The 25,977-nt window shown below is 37.1% G+C and overlaps 2 protein-coding genes across 6 annotated transcripts in view; one reads left to right on the forward strand and one right to left on the reverse strand.

The window, feature by feature from the left end:
* Positions 1–1,500: 1,500 nt before the first annotated feature.
* Positions 1,501–24,294, forward strand: BMX (BMX non-receptor tyrosine kinase). Of its 5 annotated transcripts, XM_063305120.1 has the most exons (20): positions 1,518–2,605; positions 3,208–3,364; positions 4,005–4,109; positions 5,498–5,579; positions 6,540–6,659; positions 9,529–9,590; positions 10,793–10,974; positions 11,819–11,881; positions 12,660–12,722; positions 13,601–13,655; positions 13,994–14,073; positions 14,653–14,780; positions 15,382–15,450; positions 15,576–15,747; positions 16,177–16,393; positions 17,256–17,320; positions 19,622–19,740; positions 23,041–23,198; positions 23,434–23,528; positions 23,733–24,294. In XM_063305120.1, coding segments are annotated over exons 2-20 (1,983 nt in total). In that variant the 5' UTR covers positions 1,518–2,605; positions 3,208–3,217; the 3' UTR covers positions 23,734–24,294. The 5 variants fall into 5 exon arrangements, with proteins under 5 accessions (XP_063161188.1, XP_063161189.1, XP_063161191.1 ...); XM_063305118.1 differs by lacking the exons at positions 23,434–23,528; positions 23,733–24,294 and having other exon boundaries at positions 1,501–2,605; positions 23,041–23,406; XM_063305119.1 differs by lacking the exons at positions 23,434–23,528; positions 23,733–24,294 and having other exon boundaries at positions 1,501–2,605; positions 10,796–10,974; positions 23,041–23,406.
* Positions 24,000–25,977, reverse strand: part of ACE2 (angiotensin converting enzyme 2) — a 45,199-nt gene continuing 43,221 nt past the window's right edge. The window contains exon 18 of the mRNA XM_063305117.1: positions 24,000–25,835. Within this exon, the coding sequence (XP_063161187.1) occupies positions 25,724–25,835 (112 nt within the window). The 3' untranslated portion in view covers positions 24,000–25,723. The remainder of the gene's footprint in view (positions 25,836–25,977) is intronic.

Below are 25,977 nucleotides of genomic sequence, written 5' to 3' on the forward strand. Positions count from 1 at the left end.
AAAAATTAAATTTGTAATCTAGACATATGTCTATAATTTTATATTCTATATTTTATATCTTGTATTTTATCTCCTGTGTTTCTGTTCTATTGAACTGTGATGTGAATGTGCCATATGATAAATAAAATAATTTCCAAGGGGCTCTGTTCCTTTCTACTTAATTGTCAAATTCCAAAATTACTGAGAGCATCTATTTTCCCAATATTTTAAATCTGCAAGCTTTTGAAACTCTTTAATTAGAAATTAAACTTTGTATGATTCCTAATAATTAATCAGAGTGGAACCAGCCTATGCAAAGTGGTCTTCTCAGCAAAAAGAGAAAGTTGTGGAGGAAGTGTTACAGCTTAGAACCACTATTTTAAAATGGGAAAACAAAGCTGGTATTCTCATTGTCTACAACCATGTGATTCAGCTTTGACAAAAATAATCTTATAAGTAAAGGAAAGGTGAAAGGTCCCCTGTGCAAGCACTGAGTCATGTCTGACCCTTTGGGGGGATGCTGCTTTTGCAACGTTGGCAGACTATAGCGGGGTGGTTTGTCATTGCCTTCTTCCTAATTCACCAACTGTGGCTCAATCAAGGATGCTAGAAGACCAGAACAGACTTGATTACTTGTTTTAATAGATGATCCTTCATACATCATTCAAGATTTACCTATCATGAAGATGTAATACAAAAGATTAACTCAGCACAATGCAAAAGTTTAACTCAATAAAAGAAAAAGCAGACCCTCTGGGAAATCTGGCTACAAGTGATTGGTGCAGGCCATGTGAAAATACCAACCATGTTCTGGCATTATATCATCCCTCAGCTTTGTGCCTGCCCTTCTAACACCAGCTGTCTTGTGGGAGAATCATTTTTTAACTCTATGTATGCGTGATAAGATGTCTGCTTTGAAATAGAGCTCAATAAGCTCAATAACTATGGACTTCAGAGCAGCCTTTGACCTAATTTGAGTCCTAATGTGTAATGCAAATTACAAAGTCCTCTATAGACAGAAGGCTGCTCCTGCTTATCTGTAGGCTTTTGTGATAAAGCCACCATACAAGTTAGATGCTGTGCCCAAGGGTACATTGCCAATGAGATCCCTGTTAATAGAGGAGTCCAATGTGGCTGCAATCTTGCCCCGCTGTTGTTTGATTATTACATGACTGCATTAGTTGCCGTGATGAATGACCTTTCCCATCCCCCCCCCAAATTAGCAGAGAAACATATACATATGCACTTTTACTTTCAAAGACTCATGACATCTAAAATGATTCCTGCGAGTACTGGCTGATTACTGTGTCTCCAAAGCTTTGGAAATTAACTACAATAAGACCAAGATGGTGGTTTTTGCAAAATGCCCTAAAGGCATATTTGGACATTAAATAATCCTGTTGAGCAAATTCAATCATTTAAATACCCAGGTGTAGTTTTTCATGCCCCAACCTCATGCAGAATGCACAGAGAATATGCAATGCAAAACATCAGGAGAATTGTAGCAGTATCGCAATCATTTTTCCATACCAAGAAGGCATTATTTGTCCCTGCTGCACTTTGAGTGTACTCTGCTAAAGTTAAGAGTACAACTGCTATTCATTGTCCAAATAGGTCCAAATTGTTCCTTTGCTTTTCCTGAAAGAGTCCATACCAAAATTTTCAGGAGCATATTCTAAGCCTTTGCTTTGTCTCCAATGTAATTGTTTGCTGTGAAGCTGATAACAGTAAGACTGAGACCAACACTTGGTAACACATTTTTATATACTGGGCCAAAATACACTTCCTTCTGTAAGCCTGACGCCTCAGACTCTCACTGACAATTTTGTTTCATCCTGATCTAAAGCAATATTACAGGTAAAAAAAAGGTTAGAGCCCTTTGTTTTTCCTTAACCCACCTCTGCCCACTCAGGCATAGTGTGCAATTGCAGCTTGGAGGCAGCACATTAAGGATATTGATACACTTGGCATCTGTTCCCAAGAGTATACTGTTAAGGAGTTCTTTCACCCTCCTTAAACCTGCCAGGTACCTCAGTCAAATCACAATCCCTAAATAGCGGTGGGCATTCTACTTACCCTGGTTTGATGCCCTTCCTGCAGTGATCCTAGCAGGGAGAAACAAAAGGCTAAGGTTTTGCCCATGTGACAAAGGGGACTGATGAAACCATTAAATACACTTGGTTTATATTGCTCATTTTATGCTGGCACACATTGAGAGTTGGTAACCTCACATTTAATACATTCCCTGGTCATTATGACAAGTTTCATTTACAACTTTTACTTTCAAATATACCCTGTCCCTGTAAATGCAGCTAAATTGTTATGTCTTATGCAAAATGGGCAGTTGATTGACTAATACACCCAGTTAATTTTATGTTTTACACTTATCCATATATACGGAACCAGTTTTATAGTACTGAGTGTTATTATGCACTGGCCTTTGACTGCAATAAACATTTCTTCTGCTATTTATACCTGGGACAGTATGAATAGCAGGCAAATAACTTCTGGTAGGTGGTCCTGTATTTGTTAAATATGTAAAAAAGGGAACAGGAAAAGGATATTCCTCCTGAATCTCTCCACTGTAAGAGATGCATGTTACCTATCTAGAAACTCCATAATTCAGGTAAACTGCTTTTCTTAAAATAAATTGAACAAGTTAATATATGTGTACTGCTGTTTTATTTATTTTTATGTTATAATATTATAAAAATTAAAATATGCCAAATGAACAAATTAGACTTGCTTCCAAAATTTCTAAATATTGTGTATATTATGTTTTTTAAAGAACAAAAATGACTTTATATTCATGGATTGGGTCAAATCAAAGAAATAGATAGTTTAACTTTGTATTTTTAAAGAAGTACTTACATCTTGTATTTAGTATTTTTTGAGTTGTATTCTAAAGCAGACAGATTCCACTTGAACCAATTAACTTTTTACGAACGTTATATTTCAAATGAAAATGCTGCTCATATTTACATCTTGCTATTTTTTTAAAAAAAATTAATATAAGAGAGTTATATAGATATAGAAAAAAGAACAGATGTCTTACCATTTTTCCAAGAGCAGCAGATTTATAATTGCATAACCTTTTGTGGATCATGTGCACTTAATAGATAGATGTAGAGATATGTTAGAGTTCAAAATTAAATGTAAGTCTGTTTAATAGCAAATTGTAACCGCTTTACTTTCTGGGCACTAATAACAATGCTTCCTGCTTTTTAGGAGCTATGAAATGGAAAAAATGGAGAATGCTTCCATTTTAGAAGAGCTACTGATAAAGAAGTCTCAGCAGAAGAAAAAAATCTCCCCAAATAATTACAAAAAAAGATTATTTGTTCTGACAAAAACAAGTCTCTCCTATTATGAATATGGCAAAGAAGTGAGCAATTAATGTCTTATCTTACAATAGAATAAGTTAAAGAACCTCTTTAACTCCTCTCCAGATGGGTTTAGGGGTCTAGGGGTAAGTGTGCTTGAGGTAGGGCAAATTGTACCTAAACTGTAATATGGTTTGTTGGTTTTCATTTAGCATTATGCATGAACCAAGCCTTCATCTCCTAAGACTTGAGAGAGGGACAATTGATAGTTGTAGTTGTACTTTGGTGACCTAAGAAAGGAGCTGATGTATAGCAAGCATGTGTTAACATGGTTGTAATATAGTGGTGGGTAGGGATTGCTCATTTTTCTTGCTCTCAAGAATCACAGGCAGAGGGCATTTTGTTTCTAGGTAGTCTGTCCTATAAAGGAATAAAACAAAATATCTAGTGGATGTCACTAGAAATCTGACGGGGAATAGAAGCCTCTTAAATGCTATAGATCTTACGTTCTAACTGTAAATTGGTACAAAAAACATATCAAAGAAACAGCCTCCAATGATCTTCCAGTAAAACTGAATCTGAATAATCACTGTCATTTCTTAAATTCTCCTTGATCAGAAGAAAGGTGCCCACGTGGGATACTATACTCTGTATATTTATGAACATTAGTGAATCAATTCCTAATTACTGTTATGTTCTTAGAAAAAAGGAGCTAAGAAAGGATCAATTGACATTAAGAAAATTCGATGTGCTGAAGCAGTGAATCTTGAGGAACCATCCCCTCCGGAGACACAATACTCATTCCAGGTAATAGCACTAGTGCAGACACACCGTGCTTGTTGTAGGAAGGCTACAGGCTGAATGCTGTAAAATGACTGTAGAGATGCACAAAGGTTTACCTCAATCAATGAGATAGGACAAATTCTAGCCTCCAAGTATTGTTGGACCCTAACTGTCATGGTCCCTTTGGCAATATGGCTGGGGCTAGTGGGATTTGGATATAATTATACAGCCTGACTTCCAGCAACTTTGGGCAGTTTTTTTTAAAATAGCCTATTGTGCAACTTATTGTGATCAGGAAAAGGGGTGAAATCAGATATAGACTAAATTATAATAGCAAATAAATGAAAAAGCTTATATTTTAAAGTTTACATTTAAACCTGCTTTGGAGTAGATTCTGAATTCAGATATAAACCCAACAGTGATTGAGTCTCACATATGCATCCCAGAGCTATTTCCTCTATCCCATGAAGTATTTATTTCCATTCTTCTTCCCTTCCAGGATATTAATTAACAGCAAAAAAATTGAAATATTTTAATATCTCATATGAACAAATCAGTGGTTAAAATGTCTTAAATAATACTATGTTTCTTATAATCATAATTTGAGACTTATTCAACAAAATAAGTGAATTTATTACTCCATGAAGAATTATTTTATTTATTTATTTATTTTATTTTCTATCCTGCCTTTATTATTCTTATAAATAACTCAAGGCAGCAAACATACCTAATACTCCTTCCTCCTCCTATTTTCCCCACAACAGCAACCCTGTGAGGTGGGTTGGGCTGAGAGAGAGGGACTGGCCCAAGGTCACCCAGCCGGCTTTCATGCCTCAGGGGGGACTAGAACTCTCAGTCTACCGGTTTCTAGCCCAGCACCTTAACCGCTAGACCAAACTGGCTCTCTAAAATTATGTTTATCAGGCATGGGGTGGACAGCAAAAAGATCACTTTTCAGTTTTGGGAAGACAGTATGACTTTAGATTTACAATCTTTGATTTCTGATATGTAAGTGTTTATTCGTTTATGAGCTGACTCCATCAGCTCTTGAAAGGTAAAAATTATCAATATTGTTTCATGAAGTCAAGTTTAATTGCAGTATGTATTTAAAAATTTTGGTAGATGATTTCATATATATAGCATGTTTCCATTTTCTTTTTCTTTTGTTTTGTTTCTCAGTTTCCATATATTCCCCCCCCCTTTTTTCTCTCTCTCTCTTTCTCTTTCCTATATTAAACGTATAAAAACATTGATGGGAATTTCAAATGCCCTTTCCAGCACATCTGAAGGGTTGTTTTATTCAAACCTACAGATACAATCAACTTCACACCAGAGCACTTGGAATAAGTCATACCTTAGCTATAATTCTTTTGAGCACTTGATAATGTTAGAATTCTTTCTATTATGTTTAGATTGTGTACAGAGGAGGCCTATTGTATGTTTTCTCAGCAAATGAAGAAAGCCGGAGAAAGTGGTTAGAAGCTTTGCATAAAGGTACCAAATGTGAAGTCTTCAAAATTGATTTTATGAACTGAACCTAGTTTATTAGTAGAAATAAGCTAAATTTTGGTTGAGCTCATAAAATAAGTCTTTGTAGAACTTCTGTACAGAGAAAAATATAGGGAAAATATATAAATAAAAGGCTTTGGGATTTCAGTCAACTGTCAATTTTTTTTGCTAGTTTAGCAACTTTGAAAATAATTTTTGTAGCCCAAACCATAATTAATGAATAATAACTAAAATAGCCTTTACTACATCTCAGTAGCGTATAAATCATCAAGGATGTATTCCTGACATTTCAGGGTCTATGGTATGTATATAGCATTCTCATTCATGTCAATGAAGAGGAGAAGATTATGTTGCAAAGGGATGTGGGTATAATATTCTTTTCTATTAAAATGAATGGGAGGAGCCTGCTCATTTTGGAATTTAGTGTCAGCCCTAAAAACTATATAATCCCTGCTTTTAGGATTTTTTTTCTGATAGTTCAGTTAACTGGATTTTTTAAATGTTGTATATTGCTTTGAAATATAATTTGATGAAGAAAAGTCATGTAAAAAAAAAAAACAGGCCTTAGGGTAGGGTCAGAAAGTTCTGGAAGAGAGGCATACAGAATGATCCTGTGCATGTTTACTCAGAAGTAAACTTACTGTGTCCAATGAGGCTTTTTTCAGGGAAGTGGGGATAGGGTAAAAATCTAAATTCTTTTAAAATGGCAGTGAATTGATCATATGAAAAACACTGTATTGATTTTTTAACCCATATTCTCGCCCATTTTTTCAGTGTGAATTGGACCTAAATTTCAATCTCTGTTACCAGGGCCTTACTGTATTTTTCTTCAAAGATAGGCAGCTGTGGATTGAGGCCTCATTCTTTGATAATTCTTCAGTAAAGGTATTATGATTCTATACAGAAAATCTTTTCTGTGTCTTCTTTTTCTTCTGTGCTTTCTAGAGATTAGTGGCAATACGGATTTACTAAAAAAGTATCATAAAGGATTCTTTTTGAACGGGGAATTCTCATGCTGCAATCAGGCTTGCAAAGCAGCTCCTGGATGCACAATATGGGAAAAATGTAAGGTGCCACTTTATATCCTTTTTGTGGGTGTCAATAGATTCCAAATGATATGTTGGACTATGACTGCCACCATTCTTAAGCCAGTGCTAACCATTTTGGCTAGTTACTAATGGGAGCTGCAGCCCAACATATCTGGAGGACACAACTTCAGAAAAGGATGATATATATCATGATTTATTTATTTATGTATTTATTTCTCACATTTCTTCATTGTGGATCTCACCAAAGTGACTCTGGGCAGTTTACAATCAAAATTAAAATAATAAGAAATTAAAATACCATAAAAACAGATTCATCAGAAAAATAAAAATGTATATATAAAATATAAAATCCAATCAAGAGCATCCTGTTGGTTTTAAATACACATTGCTTTTATACAGACATATGAGGGAACTTTTGTATTTCCAAAGCAAACTATCTACATGCAAATATTGCTCCCAGACCCAGTTCAAGTACTGAGCATCACTGTGTTGCTTGCAAATTAATTGTACAGCTAGATGAGGCATAAGAGCAAATATACAACCCTTTGTTTATTCTCTCCCAACATGGCCCAGGTCATCTATGGAGTGCAAAATTAAGAAAGGGACATTCAGTCTGTCCATGCAACATGTAAGAATCAGCACCTATGGTTTTCCAATGGCAGCTAAACAGCTGCCTTTAGCCTAGAACTCAACCAGAGATGGCCTGCCTTGTTGGTTATCCCTAACATCTGGTATTCTGAGTTATAGTCCCATTTATGTTCTTTCAAAGGTCCTTTTAATTTGGAACCTACAGATGTAAAACACAATCATAGTAAAAAGTCCTATGACATATGAATCTAACTAACCTTACCAGAGAACATAAACACTTGCCAAAATATATTTTTCAGATCAAATTAAGCCTTAGAATTCAAGTAAGCCAAGGCCTAACCCTAACTTAATTCTAAGAAAATTACATTGTATTACTAAGGAATACCAACTGTGACCCACACCTGACAGAACCACTGAATATCAAATCTCCCTGGAAAACTAAACCTTCCACTTAATTTTACCACAGATCTCAAGGAAATCTTAACCCTAACTTCACCTAAGAGAAATTGAAATTTTGTATGCTGAACCATCAATCAGAGTCAGCAATTCCAACCCTAACATGAACCTCAGACCTCCACTAAGCCTAACTTCTTAAGGGAAAGCTGGCACTCACACTCTTTAACCAAAGCGTTCAAGGAAGCCAAGCCTAACCCTAACTACATCAAAATGTCAATAGAAATATTTACTCTAAAACAAGAAATACATAACAAAATATGAATCCAAGACTACCACCAACATGAAAGCTCTCAAAAATATTTTTTTCTGGCCAAATTTAGCTATAGATTTCAAAGCCCAATCCTAAACTCACCCTAAGGCCCTTTGAAATTTTATATTCTACACATTAGCCCAGTAAGGAACATCAACTGCAACATCAACTGAAGGCCATCACTCAGTGTAAAATCTGATACCCACAGTCAGTTTAACCATAGATCTGAATGATCTATGGTTAATTCTAACCCTAACTTTATTCATAAACTTACAGAGGTACTACTCTAAGGTTTTGTATAGGAAGCAGTTGCTATAAAATATCAGTCTAAGACTAATACTAACCTTAAGAACTCATGCCCCCCCCCCGAAATTAAATATTAAATTTAATTGCTGGTTTCAAGGAAACAGTACCATAATAAGCTTCACCATGACACCAGTATTATTATTTTCTTTAAATATTTCCCAGCAAGCATTCCAACTGAACCATGAACAAAAGACTACCAAAAGCTATACAGCTTGATTCTCAAACTAAAGCTATGTTTTACCATAGATTTGAAGGAAGCCTAACCTTAACTTCATGAAAAGGTCAATAAAAATATTTACCACAAATATTTTGCTTGAACGTATATTTAAGACTACCACATACCCTAAAAACTCAATATATTAATTAAGACTACCAACTAAGCATAAAATGTCACCCAAAATTCTACCCCCATATTAAATTTAGTCATAGATCTCAAGGAAGTTGAACCCTAATCCTAAATTTATCCAAAATCCAATAAATATAGTTGTCCTAAATGTTTTACTAGGAAGCAATCTACATCAAACCATACAGCAAAATTGTTGGGGTTTTTTGGTGTCTTCAAATCACTTTTTGACTCTGGCCACTGCTTTCTTGGCAAGGTTTTTTGGAAGTGGTTTGCCATTGCTTCCTTCCTAGGGCTGAGAGAGAGTGACTGGCTCAAGATCACCCAGCTGGCCTTGTGGCTAAGGCGGGACTAGAACGCACAGGCTCCCAGATTCTAGCCTGATGCCTTAACCACGACATCAAACTGGCTGTCATAGCAAAGATTACCACTAACTGTAAAAGGTCATTAAAAGGTCATTCTCGACTTAAGTTAAACTATGGAACTTAAGGAAGTTGGACTCTAACCCTGACTGAACTGGAATGCTAATGAAAAGAGCAGAGGTGTCTCTTCTGAAAGCAGTGATAATACTCAGTTATCAGAAGCGAACGTCCAGATATATGTAAATGGATATAATAAAAACAGAACTTTTTAAAATGTGAAGCACAGAGATGGCTACAATTTTATTTTTCACTTATAATTATCCCATCCCTCAAAGTGCTTTCTGTTTATGAAGGGTTTCAAACGTCAGTTGTTTTTTATTATAAAAAACAGAGGTGATTTCTTTATGTAAATTCCTGAGACAGGAAAAGAAATTTAAAAAAAAACACTAGTCTGAATTTAATCACAAGTAGTTTAGTATTTCTAATTGTGAAAGCTGCCTGAAGGTGCAGAATGTGCTGTTTCATCCATCAGTGCTGCCAAAACATGCTCTTTCATCTATTTTTAAAATTCTTAATATAGATTCCAGCCTACACAATGCAAGCAATGCAGTGAAACCACTCCCACCGATCCCAAGAAAATTGGTAAGTGAGAACCTGGAAGGAATTAATTTAGGGTAGGACAGATATATTAATGGAAGCGGAAAGAGCAACAATTTTATTACGCATGAATAGACACAGGTTTGTTTTCTCTGAGAGGTGAAATTCATTTCTATATGAATATGCAATAAATTGTGATTGTGCCAAGCAGAAGCTATATCTTCTCTGGGTAATGACAGTGACGATGATCTTAGGATAACTCTTAGATACACCCAAGTTATACCATTTGTTATATATGTGGCTTAGCAAAGGAGGTGAAGCATGGAATTCTTACCTGTATCCTTGGGGTCACAAACATTAAAGAAAATATTTAGTCCCATACATCCTCCTGAAAGAGATCAGGGGATGACTTTTTCTTTTTTTAAAACCCTTCTGTGCTTCACAGCTAAGTTCTGTTTCTGTAGTATCTATTGCTAATAGTTTTCCATGTATGATATTTAGATAAATCGTCTTATTAACCTAATGTATGTATGAAATAAATCGTCTTATTAACCTAATGTATGTATGAAATACTGTATATTCTTCTCTCTTATTTACCATCATATGGAGCTACCTTGCATAAGTTTCTGTGTTTCTTATAGCCTATTTCAAATCCAGGACACTTGTTTTCTTTCTGAGTTTACCCTGGTTATTGCCAGTCCAACCTAAGCACTTTAAGTCTTTTCTTTGAATGTCTGCAGATGTACCTAAATGCACCCATTCTTATACTGAGGCATATTAATTTGCATTTCAGTTGGATAGCATAGAGCACCCATCTTGGAAACTATTTCTTAGTGAGACTACAAGATAAAATAGAAATAAATTAATAAATAATACTGCATTTTAGAATTGTGCAAATTCTAGGAAGCTGATCTGTCAACAGTTCTGTAAAGTGGACAACCTGTAGTCCTTGGATTATATAAAACCTGCAGTTGAATGTTGAAACCTCATTGCTTGCAATTAATCTAGATTTATAGCAAGAGTGACTGATCCTTTCTAGAATCCCTTCCTATGTGAGGAAGAGGGAATCAGAAAGAAAAAAGACAAGAGTTTCAGGGAAAGAGAATGTTATAAGCCAAGAGTTCTAAGCATTTGAAGTGTGCCATAACAATTTGTGAGTAATGATGATTATAAATGTGGCTTTGTTTTGTTCGGCCATATTGTCTGGGTGGTGTATTTCCCTCCTGCCCTGCTGGCTTTGATTTCAGAAGATGAAGTATGTTCACAAACCTCCAAATCTGACATCTCACAAGCCATTTCTGAAAGAAGTTCTGGCTATTTATGATTATGAACCAGAAGGAAACTCTGATATTCATCTCATCAAAAACAACAAATATTATGTCTTGTGTGATGAGAATCCTGACTGGTGGCAAGTGAGAGATTTTGAAGGGTAAGGTTTTTTTACTCTTGTTGGGAAAGAATATGAAAGTCTCCACCAGAAACAACAGGAACACAGTTATTCTCAGCATAGATTATCTATCAAAGTGATCAAAGCAATCTCTGTTCTATAATCTGTCCTATATTCCTGTGACAGTGTGATATTTTAATATTGTATAAACAATTATGAGAATATTTATTTCTGAGAGTTTAGATGACTTAGCATCATTGGAACCAAGCAAGTTTATCATCCAGCTAAACTGGCTGCTATTATGTCAAAATTCATATTTATTTTACCCTTTCCTAATCTTAGCATCCTTCAAATCTGATGAGGCCATAACTCAGTGATGGTTAGAAATTCTGGGAAATTTAGTCCCAAAACATCTAGAAGGGATAAGGTCAGGCAAATTATAGTAGATGACGGAACTAACCTTGTGTCAGCCCTCCCAGGTAAACTAGACAGGAAACATGACCAGATGAGTTACTTCTACCTTATTGTTAGGCTACATGAACAGAATCCTGCAAGTCTGCAAGTACAAATCTCCCACCATCCCTATTTACTGCCTAACCAGTTAGGGCGGGTCCTTCCTAAGTTTCTTTCTCTGCCTGTTACTTGGTCGCAGGCCCCTCCCTCTTTGATCAAATCATACCCTAGGCAGCATCTCATCCCCTGCCCCTTCCAAGGTCATTCTCACATTCCATTACACTTGGCTAAAAATAGTTAAAAAGAAAATGATGGAGTAGCTACATAATGTTTTTTGTACATACATATAACATCCTTTTGCTTTTTATAGAGTTTTTATATTTTGCTTTGAATTGTATGAACATTAAAATTATTTTATACCTTTTCTTTGTAGAAATAAAGGCTTTGTTCCCTGTTCTTATTTGAAGGAGGTATCTCAGACCAGTAAAGAATTGCGGTAAATATGTTCCCCAGGCAGCACAAAAACCATATATTATTTTGACAGGACATTTAAGAAATGTGCTGAGAGAAGGCCTGGAACTGCTGTTCAAAATTTTAATGGCAGCCGTGGTTCTCAGACAATATGGGCTGGAGCACATTCATCCAGAGAGATCATAATAAGCCTTTAGCAGATGTTCTAAGCTGCTAAGAAGAAGAGGAAATCTTTACTTGCCTCCCATATTCCTAGTCAGCCCTATCTCCTTCACACAAGTTTTGAGAAAAGGAGGGATGGGATTTGGTGATAGCCCCATGATTAGCTTCCTTTTCCTTGTCACTGCCACCATGCTTAATCAATTTCCCAACACTTGGAAGCAGAGGGCAAAGCAAGTAGCAGTTGTGCAAGATACCCTTCTCTTGCCACTGCCAGTTTATCTGCTCTATTTAATCAGTGGCATCAAGTGAAAAAATGGAAGAACCAGAAAAAGGCATTCTATGGGAAGTGGGTCTAGCAGGCATCCAACAATGCTAACCCCTGATGCTTTCCCTGAGAGAGCTGTAAGGGAACCCATGTCAAAAAGACCACCACAGACTTAACTGAGTCAGAAAGTAATGTGGATTTTGAAACCGAATTAGCATGCAGTGTCATACACTCTTAGTAAAACTTGGATTTGAGTTAGATGGGACATTAATTTTATATGGAAGATACTTCGGTGAGAAAAGGGTTCCAGATGTAGAAGTAACTGAAGAATAAAATGGAGATGGAAAGGACTGATTGTCACTTTTTGTTTATGCAGGGAAAACACTGAGGCAGCTGAAGTGATATCTTCTGAAGAGGACGAAAACATAGATAAATATGAGTGAGGAGGTCTTTAATTTCACATAGATTGTGGCTGCAAAAGAACTGGGGTTGACTTTATTACAGGATACATAGACACAGAACAATCATATGAAAACCAGACACCATTATACATGGATGCTGTTAATTTATTGCATATATATCTCACTTGTCCTCAACTCACCTTAATTTTTTAAAAAATTATGTGGTTTAAGGTGAAAAGCAAGAGTGATTGGCCCAAGTTAGGCTGGTGCATTTGGTGATTGAAGATTAGAACCCTAAATTGCCTCAGTCCAACCCTCTAATGCAGTGTTACTCAACCTTGGCAACTTTAAGACGTGTGGACTTCATCTCCCAGAATTCTGCACACATGCTGGCTGGGGAATTCTGGGAGATGAAGTCCACACGTTTTAAAGTTGCCAGGGTTGAGAAACAGTGCTGTAATGATTACGTTGATTTACTACTACTGTATATGGGTGTTACCTATGTAAAGTTAACCGGTAGCAATTGTAATAAAGCAACAAGGCAGTGATTGTTAGGTCATTCAATATGTAGTGTCTTAAATAAGCTTCCCTAATCTGCTCACCTCTGCAAGAACAGTTTTAGCCCTGAAAATATGTGATGAATAATAATGATTATTTGAATTGTTATGCCTGTTAATTAAAACAATCATCTGTTTTTATGCTGGTGACTGAGAGTTCTGTCTCAGAAGATTTTATCTGAAGATTTCTTTTAAGAATGTCACAGAGATATTTACTTAGAAGCTCCATGCCATTTTCAAACAATAATAAAAGCTTTTATTTGTCAGGAGACTTAATTGACCCTGTGATGCATGTTTAGGTATTATTATTCCAGAATGATTGCAGGCTGTAAATGTGTTCATTGTTTCATTTGTTGCAGCTGGTATGCTGGAAATCTCTCAAGGGTCCAGGCAGAACAATTGCTGCAGGAAAAGGTGATGTTTAAAAATCCCTACGTTTTCTGACTGGTTCCTTGTGGCTTCCTCTGGAGTAGTTATTTGTCTTGTGCTTTCTGGGATTAGACACTATTGTTGCAGAAAGAAGTATGGCAGATAATTTGAAAGCAGAAACAAAATGTTTGCTTGTTTTTATTCCTGTTGAAGCCCAAGGAATGATGTGGAAGTCGAAAGCACAGTTTAACTGCCCATTAAAAAAGCAACATGCCTTCATTTAATCAGGAATGTAGTGTTAATCAGGAATCAGGATGGTAGTGTTATTTTATGAATAACACTACAATAAAAATTCATTTCTAGTCTTCTTTTTTTTTTTAAAGGGGAAAGAAGGTGCTTTCATGGTTCGCAATTCCAGTCATGTGGGAAAATACACTGTGTCAGTGCTCAGCATGGCCTCTAGGTAAGCAGGCAATGTACGTAAAGAAAATGTATCCTCCATATATGTTACATCACATGCATTATCATTCAGTCTTGTCTCAGCACATGTAAATCAGGCTGCTCTGGTTTGTACATCACTGGATGTTCTCATCAGGGACATCTGCAAAGGTGTCAAAAAAGTTAGGGTGGCAGTTAGAACCATGACATCCAAGTACCACGCCTTGTACATAGACATAAATAGAAAAGAAGTAGGGCTTTGTGTGATCACAACCCCATATTCACTTTTTTGACATTTCCTCCCCTGCCTCTGGTTCTCATACAGTTCTCACTAAATTAGACCAATTTGAATTTTACTTTTTAAAATGCCTTCAAGATGTTTATAGGAAAGCTGAAATTACAGATTCCCATAATTCACTAGTATTATTTCTGATAGTATTTGTAGATGAACACATCTGGAAGGGAGCAAAGGCTGGGGTAGAATCTCATTATCTTAAGAGTTCTTCCAAGTATTAAAATATTGTTCTAGAAGCATCTTCTCCTTTTTCTGACATTTAATGGGATTTTCCACAGTAATTATTCTTTGTTATCACTTTTTTTTCAGTGTTGAAAAAGGAACAGTAAAACATTATCATGTTCATGTCGACAATGCAGATCAGTTCTACCTGGCTGAGAATTATTGTTTCAGTTCACTTCCCAAACTTATTGACTATCATCAACACAATTCAGCGGGTAATGTTATTTAGCATTTCATGCTTTCATGTGCTCAGCATGTTAGTGTCCCTATTTGAACATCTTGTTTTAAGTTTGTTTAGTAAGTTTGTTTATAATCATAGCCTAAGAATGTGAGGAGGAAATCCTTTTTTCTATCCTTGCTTATTCCTCTGAGTAATTTGGCTGCACATGCAAGCCATTATGTCCCACCCTCAATCTCCCATGTTTCATACAAGTTTTAATCCCTTCCAAGGATACAGGATTTCATACAGGATTTAATCCCTTGCAAGAGCATATTAGATTACAGCTCAAGAGAAAAATTGTAAGAATTACTGCTATACAGTATGTATAATGGACACATGGCTGAGAATCACAGACAAAATGGCAAAGGCAGGAAGATGGATTATGTGACAACGTAACCAAGGGTATGATGGAGTTGCATGTGTATGAATTGCAAGAAGATGGGCAGACATTAGTAGCATATCTGTGCATAAGCAGAAATCATTTTGGCTAGCATAAAACCACTATTGGATGCAACCCTTTGGGAGTGGGATGTGGACTTGCTTAGGCACACTGAGTTAGAATGATACTTATGAATAATAAATAAACTTATTTCCAGGTATGGTCACAAGGCTCCGACATGCAGTATCTCCAAAGGCAAACCTATCAGCTGCACCACTTGAAAAAGGTAGTGGAATGATTGTTTTGTTTTTCAAAAAGATACTTTTGTGCAGGATGGGAATTAATTAAGCAATTAGTTTCTTGCCAGTGAAATAATTCGCTGAACTGATACCAATTATTTTTTCACATTAGGAATCTGGGAGCTTAACCGTGAAGAGATTGTCTTAGGGGAAGAGATAGGGAGTGGACATTTTGGAGTGGTGCAGATGGGAAGATGGAAAAGAAAATATGATGTGGCTGTTAAAATGATCAGGGAAGGATCAATGTCTGCAGATGAATTCATTGAAGAGGCTGAAACCATGATGTGAGCAATGGTTTTTCTTAAATGACCCCACGCCCTATTTTAGATCAAGAGTGCTGCCCTTTGAGGCAAGGTAAACGGCTACCAAGGAAAAGATTTTCTCAGCAGGAGCATCTCAGATATTGAATGTTTTCCCAGGGAGGTGTGCTTTGCAGTCTGCCATTTAGATTGATAAAAAGTGATCCATTTCTTTCAGTGAATTACATTTGTCAAAAGAAATGGAGGTGCCAAGAGCTTAAGCCAATTGAAAACCTGGGAGCAGCCTTCTTATCTCCTGGGGCTAAGGTTGGAGTACGTGGAAAACTTCCTCAAAATGTTTATCTCATCTATGCAATTATTTAGTATTGCTTAATTATAAAGACTCTCATTAATTATTCTGTGATCGTTAAAATCAATAATATATAAATTTTATAAACTGCTACTTTGCTTTAGGAAGCTGGACCATCCCAAACTTGTAAAACTATATGGAGTGTGCACCAAGTCATTTCCCATTTATTTAGTGGCTGAATACATGCCTAATGGCTGCTTGCTGGACTATTTAAAAAGCCATGGGAAAAAATTACCTCAGTCTCAGCTTGTGGAGATGTGTTACCATGTTTGTGAAGCAATGGCTTTTCTTGAGAGCCACCAGTTCATACACCGAGACTTGGTAAGTTTTCAGGAAGCATACTGTAAATCCACAACCTGCTCACCTGCAAGATTTTCCACTAAGCTGGCAGTAGAAGTGTGACAGTAGAGCTCTCAAGAGTCAAAACTGTTCAGTATTTGAGGCAGCTGCCAGTCAGGATAAGCTAATTGTAAGGAAAAACAGTTGCTGTCTATCGTGCCCTGCCCTCCAGTTACTGTCGACATGCTTTCATTTGAATGTACTAATAAGAAAAGGGTAATACCGCAATATATAAAGGAGCAAAGCAGCAGAAAAATAAATCATGCACTTTTTAACTGTTTTTATTATTTGCTAAGGTAGTCCTTTTCTGGATACATTTGTTGAGAAATCTTTGGGATGGGTTGGTTGGCCTTAGAAATTTCCTAGAGATTTCAGTGAAACAGAATCCAAATGCCATTATACTAGCGTATCAATTTTTAGTTTGCCATTCATTACTTCTTGCTTGGAACCACAGGGTTACTGGGCATTTGGGGAGCTGGTGCAGTACATGTAGAAGTTTAATCCTATCCCATGTGTCCCACTTTTTTTCTCCATGTCAATCCCCATTTTATTTGCCTTTTGGAGTTGGAAGGGGCACATAGAAGTAACTGCTGTCAACCTTTTTATTTCCTCTCCTCTCCTCCCTTCACCCCACCTCACCCCCCAAAACCCAATTTGACAGAAGAGATATGCAGTTCAGTATCTTTTTCTAATCTTTTGTGGTTCTGTTAATGGAATTCAAGGGAGGAATATATTTCTTTGCATGCCAGTTCTTTCAGAACCAAGTTTTCAGGGAAGTAGTTTTTAATCACAAGTTTGGCATCATATCTCTTTTGGTCCTGATAATATTGTATTCTTTACAAAGGCTGCTAGGAATTGTCTGGTTGATGCTGACCTAATTGTGAAGGTATCTGATTTTGGAATGACAAGGTAAGCCACAGGCAAAATCTTTAGCAATAATGTAAAATAGACTTTTGAACTTGACACCCTCCAAATGTGACAGAGCTCACTTTACAGCATACAACCAGTCTCAATATTCATGAGTAGTGCCAGAGTGGGACACTTTCCAGACACTCAGTCCCACATTCAGGAACTTGCTTCTTGCAGAAGGTCAGAGAGATGACACAGCTAGATCAGTTGCTTTATTTTAGAGAAAATTTAAGCCATATACACACACAGGTTCTGCTTAGTTAGGAACAATGAAACCTTGATGTAACCCTTATTTAGCAAACTCCAGATGCAATAGATGCAAATTTGTATCTGGGCATCCTCTGAAGTAATGGACGAGTCCATTGGATCTGATGTACCATGGATTAGGGAGTTACTTTTACATTAATTTTACATAATTCATGTCAATCTACATCATTTATGTAATTATATAATGCTATTCCAATGGTGCTTTTATACAGTACAATGATTTTACACAAATGATTGTAAATTGTGATAAATTATATAATTTGCAATTTAACAAACTTTGGGGATTTAGGAACTCCCTCTTGAATTGGTTGATTAAATTGAGATTTTTACTGTATATATGTACACATACATACACAAACACAAACATATACTCCAGAGTTTAAATTCTAGGCCTTCTCTCTTTTTGAATCAATGAAAACTTGGCCATTTCATTTATGGTTCTGAAATTGGGAGGCACTGACTCATTATTCACATAATGGGCCTGGGAACCACTGGTTCTGCTTCACATCTTCATTCCTTCCAGAAGATGCTACTATGAATCTTTAAATGCTGTTAAATGCACATAACAATAGTGTTGGACATAGAAAATGAAATCTTTACTCCTCCTTTTTTGATTCTAATAACATATAGGAGACAGCTTGGTCAACTGAATTTATACAATAAACACTAAATGTTTGGCATCTTTTAGGTTAAATTATTTGATGGATGGGGGAGGGAGAATATAATGCTTATTCATTGTACAGGGAATTCAAAACTTTCCTCCAAATGAATTGGTTCATTTTAGAATCTGGTTCCAGCTCAGCCAGGAATTGAGGATAAATTCTTGGACAGCTCCTTATTCCATGGAAGCTACTTGAGAAAGCCTTTATTTGGTGACAGCTTTGTATGGCCACCTTAAAAATGAAGCAACTTACCATAGCCATCCACCAGGGGGTAGAACTTGCATTGCAGTAATTATGTCATCTTCTGATGAATCCACAGGATTCTGAAGACACCTCTATAATACTTCCATTAGCAAAACAAGTGGTTCCCCCCCCTGCCATCCCAATCAAAGTTTTAAGCAATGGTGGAGAGGTTCAGTGTAAGTCCTGAAGCAGCTGCAAATTTAACTCTCAGCCTATGGTTTAAGGGCTAGACAATAATTACAGATCATGAGTCATGAAGCAATTTCCCATATTTTCTTCCTCACTGAGTTTTGTCTGGAAAGAAGAATGATCCAAGTAGTGGTAGGAAATGTTAAGTTACAAAAAAAGGTGAAGACATCTGGAATCCTTGATAGATTCCATGAATGAAACAAATGGATTGCAAAAAAACAAAATAGCAAAATAGCAAAAACAAATTTTTTTTTTTTCTGGAAGCAACATGTTTTTGTTTCCTCATGATAATTGTCCAATGACCAGCTAAGATGATCCACATCTCACATTTAGTACATGTATTAATATATGCATTTAATTATGCAATTTGTAATCAATTTATTCTACATTTTTGGAAAAGTGCCAAAGAATTCCAGCACATGTCCTGTGTCAAAACTAACTTTTATAAAAGACTGTTCGCATCAGATCTTTGGATCCCTTTAATCTTTCTGGAATTACAACTTCTAAAAAAAACTTGTCTAAGTAGCAGATTCTGCACCATGCATTAGCTCAGCAAAACTACTGCCTCAGTGAGAGGGAGGCGGCCTCCACTGTCCAACTTACTGGAAACTACTCAGGCAGTGAGCTCCTGCAGTTCTGTCAGCAGACAGGGACCAACGAATGGCATAGCCTGCCAGGCTATGCAACCCACCTTCTAAAAGGATTTTAAAGCATTTTCTCCAAGATCTACCCTGTTGGCCCCCAGAAGAAGCTGGACTTGTGTGTGGAATGGGCTATAATGTATGGGTCTCACAAGTAGTGGGGAAGGCCCTGTTCCTCTTTCCAGATAACCTTTAGTCTGTTTGAGAGGAAGCCACATGGAGAATTAATTCAGATGTCTTTGTGATAAATCTTTCCTTCTGTCCCTGTAACAGCTTCAGTGTTGAATATTTCCTTGCAGATATGTGCCAGATGATCAGTATGTCAGTTCCTTTGGAGCTAAATTTTCAATGATGTGGTCTGCACCAGAGGTTTTTAATTATACCAAGTTCAGCAGCAAATCTGATGTATGGGCTTTTGGTGAGTGGGAAATATAGCTATTGGAAATACACTATAAAATATGGGAAAATAACTAATGTCATGAATCTGAATACAGATAGTCCTCACTTAACAACCACAATAGGGACTGGAAAACTGGTTGTTAAGCCGTGCAGTCATTAAGGGAATCACCACATGACTGGATCCAATTTTATGACCATTTTTACAATGGTCATTGTGTGAATCATGGATCGTTAAGTGAATCCAGCTTCCCCAATGGACTTTTGTTTCTAGAAACTGGCAAAAAAGCTTGCAAATCACAATCAAATGACTGCAGAACACTGCAACTGGTTGTAAATACGAGTCGGCTGCCAAGTGCCTGAATTGTGATCATGTGACTGCAGGGGTGGTGTGACATTTTGTGACAGTCATAAATATGAGTACAGGTCATAAAGCTTTTTTTCCGAGGCCATCATAACTTCAGACCATTGTTAAACGAACGACGTTAAGTGAGGACTACCTGTAACTACAACAAGTGCTTAGAAAAAATCCTGATCAGACACAGACTAAGGTCACAGTGCCAGAAGGAATTTGAAATAAATGTGATTTGTGCAGTGTATATTACTGGTAGTCCTCGGTTAATGACAGTAACTAGGACCAGAATTTCTATCACTAAGTGATGCAGTCATAAAGCGTGACATCATGTGACTGCACTACTTAGCAACAGCAGTTCTGGCATTCCCTGGTTACTGTCATTAGGTGAGGACCTCACAAGATCATAACTTCTGGCTTCCTGCCGGCTTCCCCATTGATTTTGCTTGTGGCAAGCTGTCAGGGAAGATTGCAAATGTCAATCACATGACTGTGGGACGCTGCAATGGTCGGAAATCCAGGCCAGTTGCCAAGTGCCCAGAAAACAGTCATGTAATCATGGGATGCTGCACCAGCCAGAACTTCAAGAACTGGTCGTAAGTACCACCTGTTCAGCACCATCAATAGTTTGAACAATGGTCACTGAACAAGTGGTTGTTAAACGAGGACCACTTGTAATGGAAGAGAGTGGCTCAAGTGGGGGATTATTTCTTTATTAACTATGCTTATATCCCTGTTGCTTTTAATAGAATCCTGAAGTAGTTTACCACAATTATAAAAATAGATTAAACAGTAATAATAATCTATTAAAAGCCATATTTGGGAGAGTAAATGGCTGAGAAACATGAAAGGATAATTTTTAAAAGATGTCTAAAGCACACCAGCGGTGACAGATCACAGAGGGTTTCACGTAGTAGAATTATTGGTTCTGGCCAGCTTTCTAGGAAATAGAGCAGACTGCTGTCTTGCCAGAACTGGACTTCCAGAGCAACCAGCCCCTTACATTGCTACTACTGTTCTGGATTTTAGCTAAAACACCCTTGCAGGTACATGTAAAAATAGGTCTCCATTACCCTGAGAAAAAGAGATGCATGAACTGGCCTCTCGGCTGAGAGGGAAAGTAATCATAGGCAGGAGCCTTCTTAGTCCTTCGTGAATATTCCCAAAGTTTATCTCAATAGGATGGGAGTGTCTGTTCTTTCTCTTTTTTATCTCCTTCCGACTGACTTGCTGTTATCCCCTCAGATGTCCCAAGCTGATACTCTTGCTGCAGGTTATTGCTGCTGTTCCAGTCATCCCAGTTACATCTAACAGCTACTTGGAATGAGGAAGTTGGTAGCTGTAGTACAACCCAGCGGGAGGAGAATGGGGAAGATTGCCCTAATTAAAAGCTGGGTGCTTTTTCACTGGTAAAACAAATAAAATGTTTCACCACATGAATGGAAAACTAGCATAGCTTGCTGGCTATAACAGTATAAACTATTAAAAATGTAGCAGTTCTAAAAACTACAGATTGTTAAGATACTTCTAGATCTAACAGTTGTAGAGAGAAGTGTACCATATGTCAGGCTTTGATTTCTGTGGGCCACACCCATCCATTTTGACTGTCCATATTTCACAAAATTGTGAATTCACTTGCCTGTACAAAGCTCTCTCTCTGCTAAAGCAGGGTAGGCATCTCACAAGTTTTATGTAGTTGCCTGTAACCCAGCCACCTGAGAGTGCACCACTGAATTTTGGCAGCAAAGTTGGTAAATGACAGCAGTAGGTTCCCCCGCATTTCCCCCCCCCCCAAAAAATTATGGGGATGGAAAGCAAGCCAGTCCCAATCCAACTTTAACAAACCTCAAATCCTTGTAAAGTATCTCCATCACATCACTGGAAGGCCTCCTTTACAAGTCGCCTGCTCTAAACCCAAAATAACATCTTGGTAGAGTGAAGGAGATTGAAATATTTATACTGTACATGTATTCAAGCCCCTGCCCATTCTTTATGGCCTTTCACACAAATATTTAAAATTGGCTTAGTAGGTTGGTTGAGAATATTCTCCTATTACTAGCAGATCAACCTCTGTAAATCTCTAGAAAGCTGTCATTTCTGTTATTTTACTATAGCTATTTCTGGTCCTTTCTTCCTTCTTATTAGCTTAATTTAACTGTCTAAGAATTTTATTTCCCCCTTTCTTCCCTTTGTCGTTCTGACTATATGTGATATATAACAAACAAACATTTTATTGCAGTCCAAGGCCAGATCATAAAAAATCAAAACAACCAAATATAATTTGAGAATTCAATAAAATCTAATTAAATAAATAAATCACCTACTTTTGTTGTCAGGTCTGAACAAAATGGAGCCCTGTGGCTTGGGCACAAAATTTAGCAATTGTTTAGGTGATTTCAGGGTTCTTCTCTTTTCAGAACATTTCTAAATACCCTTGGTCTGAAAAGCCAGGCAGTCTCTCTCTTAAGGGTTGAATTAGTCAGGGGGGCAATCCCTTGTAAAAGCTGTACCTCAGGAAGACGTGTTCTAAGGTTTCCATTTCGTCAGTGGGTCTTTGGCCGTAAATAAAGCTTATACTGTTGGAATGTGGAAAATGCCTCAGTCGAGAAACAGATATTCTGTAGAACTCTGGAACATTCTGTTTCACACTCTGGATCATGCCAAATGCCCTCTTCCCCCATGCCATTCCAGAGATAGTTCAGCAGTTTCATGAAGCAAATCCTCAGAACCTGAAGTGGTTTGAGATGTTTTGGCCACGGTATGCCAGGCAAAGTTTCTCTGGAATGTTCCATTTCCAGATCAACACATGTTGCGTATCCCTGTTATACTATGTTTTGGTTGCATACATGAAAGCACAATAGGAAGATTATTTTTTAAGGAAATGGGTAGAATGAAGCAATGTATACATTTTAGGAAGCTTCTATAACATAAAATACTTTTTTCCTCCTCCTATTGTGGATACATCTGCAGGAATTTTAATGTGGGAAGTCTTCACTTTGGGGAAGCAGCCCTATGATCGATATGATAATATACAAGTGGCTGAAAAGATAGGTCATGGTTATCGGCTTTATCGTCCAAAATTGGCTTCTAGAGCAATCTATCAAATAATGCACAGCTGCTGGCATGAGGTAGGTGCATTGGTTCATTTGGGGTTTGGGGTAGGAATTATCCATCCACATTGTTTGATAGAAAACTTTAAAAGGCTTTTTCTACCCATCTCTAATGTATTTATAATACTTATATATCATTTTATATTTCTATAAATCCTACTTTTGGAACAATGTATCAGAAAACATCCTGCATATATTTAAAGAGTATAAAAATGGCAAGTTCTGATCTTACTGAATTCTCTTTTTTATGCAGCTGCCAGAAAAACGGCCCACCTTTCACCATCTGCTTTCACTCCTGGAAGCATACAGGAAAAATGACAAACCTGGAAAACGAGTTCATCTTAAATGGTGCTTCCTTTCTCCTTCTTTTGTTCTCAAGAACTCTTATTCTAGAGCCATTTACTTGAAAAACTGTTATTAAAATAGGGGATTTAAGCAGTAAAACAGCTGAAATATTGTTAAAATCAATGTGGCAATGCATGCACATTGAAATGTTACTTGCTTTTTAAAGATTTTATATTTAAATTAGGTATGCTTTTGTTTTGTTTTCAGAATAAGCATGAATATTGGTACTGAAGGAGGCAGGAGAGTCTTCACTGGACAGCAGAAAGCAGTGAAGAAAGAGGCTTAGTCACAGCTGGTGTCAAACTACTGCTGGTATCATCCCTATAATACAGTTTTGAAGCAGTCCTTGAAATTGTTGGGTTATAAATTTTCTACATCTACATTAGTGGAATGTTGTTTATTAGACCAACTCAAGTGACAATAATACGCAAACTTGAATTCTCAAACACTTTATCAGGAACAATTGCACCATAGTTTTTTATCTGAGTTAGTCTTTCACATTTATTGCCTATATGTGAATTATGGAATTTCTTTTAGTCAACACAATTAACTTTACTTTTTTGCATGTTTGTCCTGGTTTTTTTGTTTAAGTGCAATCCTGAAACTTTTAGAAATGGGGGTGGGGGGGAATGTTCTATCCCAGGTGTTAATAAAATACTTTGCTATTATTCCTTTCAATTATGTCTTCAGCAAGGAATATACTGTATAAGAAAAGAAAAATATTATAATTGGGAAATAAAATTAACTACCAAAACAGGGTTCCAAAGTTTATGCGCTTGGTGTCAGATTTTTTTTAACTTCACTTAAAGTTTACTTATACAGTATTAGTATATGGTTGGGAAAAAGGAATATCTTTTTAGCATCAGCTTTTTGTAAGTATACAACAGTGAAAAAAGCTGAAAGCAAGAACTTAGGATAGACACCTAAGAGTTGTAATGCAAACCTGGGAGGGATTGCTAATTTAGAGAAAAGCTCCAAAAAGTTCTAGACAGGCTTGAGCAGTGGGCTGAAGTGAATAAATTGGAATTTAACAAGGAGACACATGAAGTTTGGCAAATGGGTAGGAAAAATGAAAGGCACAAATATAAGATGGGGAAGATCTGACTTTGACGGTAATACATGTGAAAACAGCCTGGCCCAGTTGAGCATGAGCCAACAGTGTGAAGCAGCTGCTAAAAAAAGCAAATGCTACTTTGAGGTATATTAGTTGGAGCATAGGGGAAGGTATTCCACAATACTTGGCCTTGGTCAGACCCCACCTGGAATACTGTGCCCATCTCTGGGCACCACCATTCGAAAAGGCCAGTGACAAATTGAAATGAGTTCAGAGAAGGGCTGCCAAGATGGTCAATGGCTGCCAAGATGCCACAAGCCGTATGAGGAATGGTTGAAGGATCTGGGTGTGTTTAGCGTAAAGCAGAGATGCCTGAGGGGAGATATGATAGCAGTTTTCAAATACCTGAAAAGTTGTCACATAAAGGAGATCATGACCTATTGCCCCAGAGGGCATGACCAGAACTAGAGGGTTAAACTACATAGAAGCAAGTTCAGACTACACGTGAGGAGGAATTTCCTGATAGTACAAGCATTCAGCCAACGAAACAGGCTGCCACATGAAGTGGCAGGTGCTTCTTCACTGAAGATCTTCAGCTGGATGGTCCTCTATCAAAGCTGCCCTAGATGCATTGAACAGGGGTTCGACTAGATAACCTCTGAGATCCCTTCCAGCTCTATGATCCTATGAACTGAGAAGCTGGGAGACTGTTTCAAGGTTTTTTTCCACCATATGTGTTTTTATAAATGACACCCATATATTATGCCTAATGAGGCAAACAGCAACTTTGTACGAAGGTGTGTGATTATAATCAGACAAAAGACAGATGAAGTACAGTCTTGGGGGAAAAAAAAACTTGTCAAGTACATAGTTTTGATCCAGAGATGACAACGCACAACTGCTTTCTTTAAAAAAAAAAAAGTGGGCAGGGGAAGATAAACTGGAGCCATGGAGGAATTCAGGCTGAATTCTGTGCAATAAGGTGCTAAGTTACAAGAATACAGCAGTGCCCCACAAATCCATTTCTGCTTTACAGAGCCTTTATTTTTAGCATTATCTGTATTAATGTGTCCCTTCGTATGTCAGATTGTTGGCTACAAACATGCAGACATGCATAGGGCACTCCCATTTACTTGGTTGGCTTTTAGAAGGTCGTTGTGGCAGCTTCATCATGTTGAAATGTTGAATTGCTTTGTCCGCATTCCTCACGAATGGCCGCAGTTTCAATGGCCTCTGTTTGTGCTGTCCGTTTTCTCCTGCACATAAAAATAATAAATTGACTAGTATTTAACTATAAAAAAAACTATCAGCATGTAGACAGAAGACACATTGCCTTTCTAGTAAAGTTCTACTTAATATCAGCCTTGAGAAACAATTGAAATACGGTAGATCTTGTTT

This window comes from Candoia aspera, chromosome 5, assembly GCF_035149785.1.
Source record: "Candoia aspera isolate rCanAsp1 chromosome 5, rCanAsp1.hap2, whole genome shotgun sequence".
NCBI classification, from domain to species: domain Eukaryota; kingdom Metazoa; phylum Chordata; class Lepidosauria; order Squamata; family Boidae; genus Candoia; species Candoia aspera.

Coding starts and splice junctions, on each gene's coding strand:
- BMX (XM_063305118.1), top strand. CDS start 3,218: ATGGAAAAAATGGAGAATGCTTCCATTTTAGAAGAGCTACTGATAAAG. Junction 4,110..5,497: donor AGACACAATACTCATTCCAG/GTAATAGCACTA, acceptor TATTATGTTTAG/ATTGTGTACAGAGGAGGCCT. Junction 11,882..12,659: donor CAGACCAGTAAAGAATTGCG/GTAAATATGTTC, acceptor TTGTTTATGCAG/GGAAAACACTGAGGCAGCTG.